Raw genomic sequence first — 12852 nt, forward strand, 5'->3', positions numbered from 1 at the left:
GGCCTCCTCTCGTTTGTAAACTTTCTTATGTTCTTATGTTCTTAACCCTGCTTTTGGAACCAGAGTGCTGACTGTGCCATCTCAGCCACATTCGGAAGCCCATTCATGCGGTAATTATGCATTCTGTATACTGCGTCTTATCAGTACGGCAACAAGTCGGTCTTGCAAAATTGGCTGTTCTGCAGGTCATGTCCTCGCCACGGCTTTAGGTATACTTACCCATGTGTATTGAAATACATTTCGTACTTGAAAGGGAACGTAAGGTTATTATCATAACCCTGGTTTCCTGAAATAAAAATGTATCCATTATAATTCTTTGGTTGCTACGTACATTATATGCAGTAGGCTGAAGAAAGTTTATGGTACTGGGCGCCGTTGTGCACGTAGCTTGTCTCCTGTGGGGGTGGAGACAGGCGTGCTGACTTCGCGGGCGTAGACGATGCTTTGGTAGAAGTGTTCGGTGGAATCGTGTGTAATAGGTTAACCCATGTGTAATGCATACATTTCTATTTCAGGAAGGCAGGGTTATGATAATAACCTTACATTATTAGCATAACCCTGGTTCCCTGAAATATCAATGTAACCATTAGCCTTGAAGGTCGCTGTGTCCATGATTGTAACAGGCTTGAAGAACAAAATGATGCTGAGATCTGTGAGCGCAGATCAAAGATCAGCTTTGGTATACCTTTTTCAGGATTCAGGTCTAGGCGGTAACTACCCATTCGGGAAATTATAGCAGATCAGCCATAATAATGTTAAAAAATTAATAATAATAAAAAATGAGACATTCAAATCCTCTTATTCCAATCTATATAAACCTGAATCTGAACCTGAGATATCCCAAATAAATACATTTTAAATTAAAAATACCTGCAATATCAGAGCTTGATTCTAAAAAATTAGACAACCCACTGATTAGTGAAGAGCTGCTAAAAGCAGTGCTTGCCATGCCCTGTGGAAAATCTCCTGGCTAAGATGGATACCCATTTGAATTTTCTAAGCCTTTTTGGTCTCTTATCTCCCCTATGTGTTTTTTAAATGATTAATCAATTACATATTTCTAATTCACTGTCACAGTCTATGAATACCGCATTAATTTCTCTCTTGTTAAAAAAAAAAGGATAAAGATCCGGCACTCTGTGCTAATTATCATCCAATATCGTTAATAAACACAGACACAAAAATAATTAGTAAATCCATTGCATTAAGATTAGAAAGTGCTCTTCAAGGTCTCATTCATTCAGACCAAACAGGGTCTATAAAAAACAGGCAGTCCTCAGATAATGTCAGGGGGCTTTTTAACATCATACACTACAAAAAGTAACAGTCCTACAGTGGTAGTCTTCCTGGATGCAGAGAAGGCTTTTGACAGGGTCAATTTATCTTATTTATTTACTATTCTAGATAAATTTGGTTTTGGAAGATATATTCTTGACTGGATTAGGATTCTATACAGCTCACCCCATGCCTCAGTCATTACTAGGGGTCTACCTAAATCGTGATTTCGCGGATTTCGCGGAAATCGTGAAATTGAGGGGTCACTGCGAAAGTCACCTCTTTTAGGGGCCAATGCATACAAACAAGTACGGAGAGGAAAAAAAAAAAACTTGTTTAAATGAACTACTGCACAACGCAAGCGACGCAAACTATGTATCTTCTTTCTGTAGATAGCCCTTTTTTTAAATTCCTTTGCCGTCCTGTGCATTGCACTTAAGCAAAAAACAAACAAACAAAAAACATCCACAAATAAGTAAAGTATATTTCAGCTGATATTCGTTTCAAGATATTTCCAAAAGAAACTGTACATGGAGATTGAGGTAATTTTTTTGCATATCTTAATGTGTCTTTTGAAAATACGATCGATCGTTATTTAGCTAAGAATCACACGTTAAAGGCTACTACAGAGGCTGCTAAACAGAACATAAAATAAACAGATTTCAGAAACAAAACTGGAAAGTCAGCCCAGACAGAAAGTATTCCTGTTGGCAAGTTAAATCAGTACTACACGATCTAGCACAGCCACCTCGCCTGAACCTGCTGCTTTTTCGCAGTTGGAATTTTAGACCCGAATAGCCATGTTTTCTTTGTTTTGACTCATTACTAATAAAATTAATTATTGGATGGGACAAATAACATGATAACGAGCGTTCTGCATACATTGCCTTTATTAAAGTATGCCAGATGCCCTTGAGTAAACAAGTTTTGGGACTGTTTCTAATCGATTTCCACATCAGTATAATTTGGCAAAACTTTGCCTTAACTTCCAACCAATTTAGTGGATGCAGAACGTGCAGTCTCAATGTATGGGCAAGACAACTGCAGTGGGATGCTGCATGCTTGTCTTTAACAAATGACAGCACTCTGTTTTAGTAAGGAATCAAGTATCACTATTTTTAGGCTTTATAGTGTTCTTAAATACTGTCTACTTAAGTTTATTTCATGTTTAAACAGGTCAGCGAAATCCTAATTATTCGACAACCTACCCGTGAAAAATACGTAAATTTACCGCGATTTAAGTAGACCCCCTAGTAATTACAAATGGAATAATTTCACAACCTTTTAAATTATTTATAGGTACTAGACAATGCTGTCCACTCTCCCCTGTTATCTGCTATTTTCATCGAATCCTTGGCTATTGCTGTACGTAAAAATACCGTAATATCAGGAGTATCTTCTCTAAATATAAATCATAAAATATCTTACTGTTCATCCAGCACCCTGATAGATCTCTACCACCTGTACTAGAACGTTTTAATAATTATGGGTTGATCTCAGGATTTAAAATCAGTTGAGGTAAATCTGAAGTGCTGCCTTTAAATCAGTTTAGGTGGGATAGTTTAGCTCTAAATCTCCCCTTCAGATGGTCACCAAATGGAATTAAATACCTTGGAATTCAAATTTGATGAACGAAATTACTGTATTTCCCCCTACTTAGTTATCATAGAAAATCTTGACAGATGGAATGCCCTTCCTTTCTCACTAATAGGGTGGGTAGCTGCAGTTCAGATGACTATATTGCCCAAACTTAATTCTGTATTCTCCATGGTTCCTACCTAACCTAAAACCCAGTGGTTTAACACTGTTAACCAGGCTATTACTAAATTTTATTGGAAACATAAGAAACCACAGATTAAATTAGCTGCACTCCAAAGCTGGCTTAGCAGCCCCTGATTTTCTTAAGTATTTTCTTGATTTCCAACTTAAATGTTTAGCAAAATTGCTAGACCCTCAAGATGCAACTTCCCCAGTCTTGGATGGACCTGGAGGATTCAGATTTAGGATAATTACATATTAAGGACCTTCCATTTGTTGAGCTTTAGAAGCACTCCTGTCTCAGTCATCCATGTATCTTTGTTACAGTTAAAGCCTAGTTAAGAGCTCACAAACTCACTGGGACCAATCTGCACCCATCTCAATATTATCCCATTTGGCACAATGCTGACTTCCTCATAGCAGGGAAACCATTTGAATTTATCTCTTGGAGTCAAAAGGATATCACCTATTTACACTACCTCTTTGAAGATGGGAAGTTCCTCTCATTTGAGAGATTGAGTGAAAAATTTAACCTCCATAAAAATGCCTACTTTAGGTATCTTCAGTTATGACATTCCCTAAAAATAAAATTGACCTCTGTCTCGCTGGTTCGAGGTGGTCTCCCTTGGGCTTGGGTGGGGACAGGTCTTTCTTAGACCCCGGCCTCGGTCTACCACCGGAGAACCGGTTACCCCTGGCTTGCGGTGGTCCCTTGCCGCTGGCTCTGCCTCTGCCTGCTACCCTAGCAGATTGTGAATGCCACCTTGGCCGCTGATGGTAAGCGAAAACTTGGAGGCGACCTCCGTGGCCTTGTGGGACCTCTCAAGGCTCGCATCAGTGGTTGCCCCAAATGTCTTCCCCGGTGTAATGGGGGCATCCAGTAACACCACCCTCTCGGTCTCCACGACCTTGACTTGTGTCAGCCACAAATCCCGGCGAGCGGCCACCATTACCGCCAGCGGAAGTCCCTCCCACCTCCTCTTCAACAGGAGGTGGGAGGGACTTCCCCTTCACAGCAGGGCCCTGATAGTGCAGCTTTTTTATATATACTCAGTGATTGACGGTCAGAGAGGGCTCTTTCCCATTCGGTAATGGTTGTCATTCAACTGAAACGATTGCAAAAAAAATAATTTTACTAAACTGGAAAAATAGAACAAACACATCAGTCTCTCAGTGGTTAAATACAATGTCTAATCAAGCATCTATGGAGAGACTCACAGCAAGGATACAGGATAAACACAGTGAATTTAATGAAACATGGGTCAATTTTCTCTCTTACATAGCCCAGGAGGGATAAACCAACATATGCATCTACTTAGCTGTATATCATTATTATTAATATAGATATTTTTTCTTTATTATTATTACTTATTTTTTTACTGTATGCTGATATGCACTTGTATTACACTACTCCGATAGCAGGTACTGGTGTGTGTGTGTGTGTGTGTGTGTGTGTGTGTGTGTGTGTGTGTGTATATATACTGCATATTGGAGTGTGCCGGCATAGATATACTGTATATAGAGCATATGGTCTGTTTTTCCAATGATTTATGCAATTGTTTACTCAATTTATTTCTTTTTATTATCACTATTTAGATTTTGGTTTTTTTTTGTAATTATTATTATTTACTTCTCTTATAGTTATCTTGCTTACATAACCCTTCAGTGATATTCAAAATTCTGTAACAAGGTTCCATGTGGAGTGGGTGGGTTCGGTGGGAGGGGTCGGTGTGTTTTGCAATAATAAAAAAAAAAAAGAAAAAAAAAACACCTGTAAGTGTAATGTAAATGTAGTTACAACCACTTTAAAAATGTTTGACAAATTATACAGTTGTTCTAGACATTGAGAGAATGTTATATTAGTACAGCTTTCTCAGTTTCTTCAATGTTAACACATTTGTCAAGTAATTCTATAATATTTATTTTAGTACTGCTACATTTTCTACCATCGTTGTGGGTGAAATGTTTGTCGTCCTGTGACATGTAACTGGAAAGCTGTATGTCTTTTTCCAGGGCCTCTCGTGAAAACCCCCAAATGCAAGAGAAGAAAAAGTCTACCATCTGGCAGTTGTAAGTATTGCGGTCTAGCCTGTATGGTGAGCGTGATTGGGTGTAGATAGAAACCTCGGTGAGTGTGTTTGGATTGATGACCTGGTTTTTGATGGTGTTTCTGTTTAAGAGCCTCAAGTCTGTTTGTAACACTTAAAGTGCACAGTGCTAACAAATAATTCCCTTCAATCTTACCAGATATGTATTGCCATCATTTCATAGGCCTCAGATTTTCCTATATTAAAAACAAACACATAGTAAAGGTGAATTAGATTTCTTAATGTTAATTTATTTAAAGAAGAGTATTTGTCAAACACTCTGTCAAATACTTAAGTGCTCTACTTCCAGTCAACTTCCCGAAGTCACATGAATGAATTAAGTACATTTTGAAAACACGTTTGTCATAGGAAAAGCAGTGATTGAAACTCAAATGCGAAGCCAACGTGTCTGGCTTCTGGGAGCTTGAGAATATAAATGGCAAATGCTTACAGTATTCTGGGACCAGTCATTGTCTTGTTCAAAATTGTTTTCCTACATAGACTCAAACTCCCAGAAGCAGCTCACTTGTGACCAACGAGTTCCTTCTGCAAGAAGTGCATTATGGGAAAGAGTGCAAGAGACACTCGCCAGTTTTATTGTTCATAAATGTTGTGAAAACAAATACCATTAAAAAACCGAATCCACATTTAACAAAGTGTGTGCCTCCTATATATAGTAAAAGTGAGATCTGCAAAGTGATGTTAATACATATAAGGTAAGATTTACTGGAATTATTTTGTCAGTATTTGAACAAGCTTGTAAAATCATTCTCTAAGTTCAAGTAATAGTAAAAAGCAAGAACTCCAAATTACCCTTACCTTTTTGTGATGTTTACAATCATTCCGAGTATGTCTTACAGCAATTACTCAGACACTGTTTTTTTTTTATATGTCAGTTTAGGATCTGCTGTTCAGTTATTTTTGCCTGCCATTGATAACATAGGCTAGATCAGCCGAAGTGGCTTTATAGAAGTCAGAGCCATATATAGTTACCAAATTTGGGTCAAGTTTTCTTGACAGTACACTGCTATATACAAAATGGTGCTACTGTAGCTCTTACTAATATAAAGACACTAGCTGAGTTGGTATACATTACATAGGTCTATAACAGGCAACTAGAAATTAACAGCTCCTGAACTCAAAGCACTGTACTGCTCTACCAGACTAGAAATAAACAGCTCCTGAACTCAAAGGACCGTACTGCTCTACCAGACTAGAAATAAACACCCCCTGAACTCAAAGCCTCTTACTGCTCTAGCAGACTAGAAATAAACAGCTCCTGAACTCAAAGCCCCGTACTGTTGATTGTGGACTGTGGAATGTTGTCCCACTTCTCTTCAATGACGGTGCGAAGTTGCTGGATATTGGCGGGAACTGGAACACGGTGTCGTACATTAAAGTATGTCAGTACATTAAAGTGTCATGTCATTAAAGTATGTCAGTCAATGGGTGAGCAGTTGATTGGTTAACGACATGAAAGAAGGTCCTGAAGGTGACCAAGCAAGTGCAACACTAGCTGAAAGCATGGCTTGCAAACAGAGATTTCTTTAACCAACTGTAGCACGACAGCAACCTGACCAATTCCAGGGCTTAGTCTGAAAGAAGATAGGCTGAAAGAACTGAATCAATTTAGCCTGGAATAAAAAACCTTAGCCAATACATTAAGCACAGCACAGAAACCACGACCAGGGGACACAAGTGGAAAGTAGAAATAGCTTTAGGACAGAAGGAAGTAGATACTTCACACAGTGTTATGGAATGGGTTGAGTTGAGTCAGAATCACTGGACTCCTTTAAGACACAACTTGACAAAGGTTTGAGATCAATCAGCCACTAAAAATGGCCTTCTTTTGTTCTTAAATGTTCTTATATATCAATCTTTAAAACATGTCTACTACCAATGTAACATGTGCTTCTTTGGACATTTGAGACCTTTTAATGAATGGAAGTGCACAACAAGTAACATTTATGAAATTATTTTGTTAGCTACATGAATAATGACCAAGACTTTAAAATTCACTGTCCCTCTCTCCCCTCCCCTCCCCTCCCTCCCTCTCTCTCTTTTCCAGTTTCGCCCGTCTATTCAGCTCTTCCTCCAGCCCGCCCCCTGCCAAGCGGCCCTACACTGCGGTCAACATCCACTACAAGTCCCCCATGCCAGCCGGATTCCCCCAGCGCCGCAACCACACCATGTGCCAGATCTCCACAACTGGCCGCATGCTCCAGTTTTTCCCAGAGGAGTGAGTACCCGGGCACAGGACCGCACTGCTCCGCAAACCATCCTCCGCACGCAGCCTGCTGACTGTCCCTCCATTCACCACCTTTAACTTTCTTTTGGTTTTAATGATCATTTTTAATGTATCGTTTCAAAAGGAGGTTATATGCAACATGTCTTCAGCGCAGCACAGTAGCAAGCACAAAGATAGTATTTTGAGGATTTTTTATTATTTATGATTTAACTTTTTTTTTTGGGGGGGGGGGGGGGGGGGTGATGATAACTTCAAAGGATATTTAAAGTATGAAAGCTAACAAAATAATCCCAGCAAATCTGATCTAATATGCATTATCATCACTTCGTAGATCTTGTACATTATGTTAAATGGAAATGTTTTTCTTTTAAAGGACTCCCAGAACAGACTCATTGGCTCACATCTGAGTTCCCATCATTGCTTTTCCTGTGACTTGTCTCGTTTTCAATGTCAGCTTCTTACGACCTCTTAAATTTTACTGGAAGTGAAACATTGAAATATCAGCAAGGAGCGTTTGATAAATATTCTTCTGTAATGTTTTTAATATAGGAAAATCTAAGACCTGCAAAATGATGGAAATACGTATTAGGTAGGATTTACTGGAATAGTTTTGTTAGCACCATGTACTTAAAGTGAAATGAGGCTCTGAATTCAGACCAAAGTAGCTGACATCACAAAGCCAGCACATGTCGTGTAGTAGTGGCAGGGGAGGCTCAGGACAGGACTGAGGTGTGATTTTTATTTCATTTTGTTAAATAAGAAATTTATTGAAATAATAATACATTTGAACAAATAAAAATGTTAACTTGGTCCAAGTTATCATTTTTCTGTGAATCTGTCTTTACTGGCTTTGAATTGCTTTCAGCTTGTCTGGTGAATCCTGTGCCGGGACTGAACAGCCTTCCACATTCCATTCAGATCACGTGACAATGTGACCTTTCAACTGCTCCTGCTACCCCATACCTTGTTATACATGTGTGAGGGCTGACGGAGTCGATTTACATTGTGATTTGAGTGGAGTGAGGAAGGCTATCAATCCTGGCATTTAATATTTCCCAGACAAGCTGAAAACAGCTCAAAGTCAGATGAAGGCAGATTTAGAGAACAGTGGTAATAACTCAATATTGGTCTAACAGAACCATTTAGAAGGATTGCAAATAGCATAAAACAGTAAAAAAGCAATTCAAATGACATTGACGCTACGTACTCTTCCTCTCTGGTGAAATCCCACAATAACTCTTGAAATACAACACGTGGTTGAGTGCTGTCTCTGTGGCTGTAAAGCAGTTTAAAAAGTTTGGTGAACAGGACCTATGATATTAAACACTAAATCAAAAGCCTCCTTCCTTTGCTGTTGTGAGTTGTGCCTGCTGCCCCGTCCTGTAGCTGAGCTGTGTGACTGATGTTGGTGCTGTTACAGCGCTCTCTCTTGTTCTGACTGTAGATTGGTCAGTAATGGTGTTGTGTCTCTCCTCAGCGACTGCGCACTGTCGGCCCGGCGAGAGCAACGGCGCGAGCAGTATCGCCAGGTCCGAGAGCACATGCGCAGCGATGACGGGCTCATGCAGGCGTGCGGCTGGAGCCTGCCCCCGCGCTTCAAACAGGTACCACACTGGAATTCAAGAGGGACAGCATTCCGGTACCTTCACTGTGTCCCGGGCGGTCCAATTGCAGTGTTATATTTACAAACTGTCTTTAATCACACACTTGACAAAATTCTGAGATCAATCAACTACTAGGAACCTGACAAGCTTAGATGGGCTGATTGGCCTCCTCTCACTCATAATCTTTTTTTAATGTTCTTATGTTAAATCAACTAGGCAGTATGTTTCTCAACATTTCCTCAGGAGAGTTTGCCACGAGAAAAAAATGTTTTGCCAGGATCAGAGTATATCCAGATTATACTTTGTCCTGCAATAATGCTGGTTTCCTTTCAAGTATGAAATGTAACCATCACGAATAGATATTTACCTCTGTAGCAAAGTGGTGGGTGGATACAGGTGAGTGCAGTGCTGTGCAGGTAAGAATCACCCAGACCATTATGAACAGATGCAAGGGTGTTTATTGGAATTGCTACAATGTCCAGAGCCTTATGGCAAACACCTGTAAATAATATGTGATGAAGTGAATACAGCGGCGTGTATCACTTTGTTTGTAAGAATCCCATGGATTTGACCAGTTTAACACACCGACACTAAACACAAACGCAGTTGTTGGTGACAGTGAATAAATGCTAGTGGTGTATTACGGTTCTCCATGAAATGCAGGGGCTAAAGTGATGTCCGGGTTTATGCTGGCTTTCACTTCAGCTCCGGATCGTGCTACTGGTAGTCTACTAAAAAACAGACAACAGTTAACAAACACAAGACAAAACTCACGACTCACAATACGGCAACACAGACTCCTTGTAGGTTTTAACACTAACCATTTACCAAGGAACAGATCACTTCCACTACGACCTATTTCTACCCTTGCTCACGACCCATATGTTAACGAGCGCATCTGCTCCTCCAATCCTCGGATGCCACGCCATTTCCCTTCCGAGTCATTCAGCTTGGGTGCCTTAGCTCCACCCCCTTCCTAAAGACTGACTTCCACCTACCCTAAGGTCTTGCCATTTAGTTAAAGGTACTCTGTTCCTTTTAGACAGCGCCCTCACAGGTCGGGAAGGAGATCTAACACCAAGAATCATTCGATCTCTGTCACAACCTTCTAAAGACCCAAAACCTGACTAAAATATGAAAGATCAAAGCTGCCTGCAGAGCCTGTGATGCAGTCATGGTCCGCCACCCGAGGGCATAAAATGACAGACCTCAGTGCCATTTTTCCTTTCAAGAACTCGCCTGACAGTAGGAACCTGTACTTGTTTCTTATGACTGGTATCATTTTTGCTAATTATTGTGTTTTACATAATTTATGTGATAATGTAGTTACGCTGTAAGTTTTTTTTTTTTTTTTTTTTTATTATTAATTACGTGTATATTGTGCACTACAGCCTGTTGTTTGTTACGTCCCACATACGGCCTTGTGCCCCGTGTGAAGCTGGCGGCTTGAGTCGCCCCTTACCAGGGATCAAGCAACGTAAGGCAGCTAACTTTGTGCTCTCTCCCCAGGCTGCAATAGCTCTGGCTGGAGTTATTTTATTCTCGTTTTGTTCAGCAATTTCAGTGTGTGCTGCGGCAGACGTGTAGTGAGAGCAGCTGCAGGGCTCAGCAGTGCTGCGCAGGACCAAGAGTTTGCTTCGGTTGTGGTTGCTTGCAATTCCTCCCACAGCACCTTTTTGCTGTTTAGGTGACAATGCTGCATCACCATTACGAGGGCTGTTATTTCATTCTAACAAGCAGGCTTCCCTCAGCCTTGTGTGCGTACTGAGGTTTTGCCAGTAACTTGCACAGGTGGGCATCTCTGTACAGTGATACCTGTGGTAACTGCGAACCGCTGTGTCCAATGGGGTTGTTGACACCTTGCAAAATGCCACACGTTCCCGATATGTCTTTCTGACGTGGTGTCTGCCTCGTGGGTTCAACCCCACCACTTGTCACGTGGCAATAGTACTGCAGTTTTTGCTGGACCTGTTTGATGAGGGGAAATCCCTCTCAACATTAAAGGTCTATCAGGGAGCCATTCAGCTTACCATGTCAAAATTGGTCTCCCCAGGAGCTCAGTTCCTGGTGGGGCAATTTTTGAAAGGGGTTCGACAGCATTAGCTGCCTATGAAGGACAAATGTGGTGCTCAATGTACTCGTGAAGCCTCCATTTGATCCCATGTGTTCAGCTGAGCTGAAATATTTATCGCTCAAATGACTGTTTGCTTGCTGTCACCTTTGCAAAGCAGGTGAGCGAGGCCAGGATAAAGGTTATGCTTTGTACCAATCCTGCCTTTTGGTAAAGACAATCTCAGCATTCCATGTCAACCTGTCTGTGGAATTGGAGGCTTCCCTCCACATCCTTTCCAGTCTGACAGAGAGCTGCAGCTCCATACGCTCTGCCCTACGTTGACAGAACAAAAAGTTGGAGGCAGTCCGAACAATGTTTTCTGCTCTGGGATGAAGTCCCATGGTCAAGCCCTGTCTAAACAGAGACTGTCCAAATGGATAGCAGATACAGTCAGGACTGCCTATGAACTGGCCAACTTGCCCCCTCACTGCCCATTCCTCCAGGGGCATAGCAACTTCGTGGGCTTTATTCCAGGGTCCATCTGTCAAGGACATTTGCAATGCAGTGGTGTGGGCTATTCCCCATACCTTTACTTGGTTCTATAGACTTAATGTCATGGATTCTCAGCCCTGGTTTTGGATGGCTTCTTAAGCAGGCCCTTGTTAAGGGTGGCTTCTCAGACGACCCTTACAACACAGGCATAGAGGTGAGTTTCTCCTTCAATATTTTAGCCCTAGCTTCTTGTTACTGGGGTTCTGAATAGTAATGCACAAGGCAGCCTCGGCGTAGCCTTGTAGCATTCTGGTTGTGCTGCAATCTTGCTCTTGCTACGGCTTGGGTATACTGACCCATTCAGTAATGGTTACATTTTGTACTTGATAGGAAACGTTATTATCATAACCCTGGTTCCCTGAAATAGAAATGTAACCATTCACCTTCAAGGTCGCTGTGTCCATGATTGCGGCAGGCTGTCATTTTATGCCCTTGGGGGGCATGACCACGTCATTGGCAGCATTAATATAGTTTATTCAGGTTTCAGGCCTTTAGGAGGTAAATACCTATACCTAATGGTTACATTTCTATTTCAGGGAACCAACATTTTCTGTTCCCACAATACACCTCTCATTGCAATCAGAGCACCAGCATTGTTGCAGGACGGAGCATGAACTGGATGCACTGCAGATTTTAGAAAAAAAGTATTTTAGAAATCTTTCTCCTGTCGAGTAAAAGTTGAAAAAAAAGTGCTCTATTGATTTTCCCCTGATGTGTGAACACAAGTACAAGAGTATCATTCAGTCTCTGTAACTATGTACGCTCAGGTGCCAACAAAATGTGAAAACTTTGCAAGGGGTTGAATACTTTGCAAACCACTGTGTGTGTATGTGGATATATATATAATATATATATATATATATATATATATATATATATATATATATATATATATATATATATATATCACATACACACACAAGTGTAACTTGTTTAATATCCCCATGTGGCAAAGTGCCCGCCCCTGTGTGTATTTTGTGTTGTGTGTTAATGTTGGTGTATAGTCATTGGTACATGGGATATAAACGTGTCTGTGTAACACGAATGTTTAAAATGTATGTTTGTATTTAGGCACGAGGATTGCACATCACTTCACGTGCAAGTAAAATGTAATAATATGTGAGCACGGGGAATTGCACTTTATTAATTCACGTGCAGTTGTACCGCGACTCCAGCTGAATGATTGATTAGCAATTGAGTCACGGTACAGCTGCATAAAAGCTGCATGTTTTCACCCACTCTGGGTTGTGTGTTGGGTGAGTGGAGAACAAGATT

General features: G+C 40.8%; 1 protein-coding gene across 5 annotated transcripts in view; it reads left to right on the forward strand.

Moving 5' to 3' along the window:
- The window catches only part of LOC121330953 (C-Jun-amino-terminal kinase-interacting protein 3-like), a 227200-nt gene that overhangs the window by 144310 nt on the left and 70038 nt on the right, over nt 1-12852 (forward strand). For all 5 annotated transcript variants that reach the window (XM_041277960.1, XM_041277963.1, XM_041277964.1 and 2 more), the window contains 3 exons: nt 5047-5103; nt 7189-7359; nt 8846-8972. In XM_041277960.1, coding sequence (XP_041133894.1) covers nt 5047-5103; nt 7189-7359; nt 8846-8972 — 355 coding nt within the window. The remainder of the gene's footprint in view (nt 1-5046; nt 5104-7188; nt 7360-8845; nt 8973-12852) is intronic.

Source organism: Polyodon spathula, chromosome 18 (genome assembly GCF_017654505.1).
Source record: "Polyodon spathula isolate WHYD16114869_AA chromosome 18, ASM1765450v1, whole genome shotgun sequence".
In the NCBI taxonomy this organism is placed as follows: Eukaryota; Metazoa; Chordata; class Actinopteri; order Acipenseriformes; family Polyodontidae; genus Polyodon; species Polyodon spathula.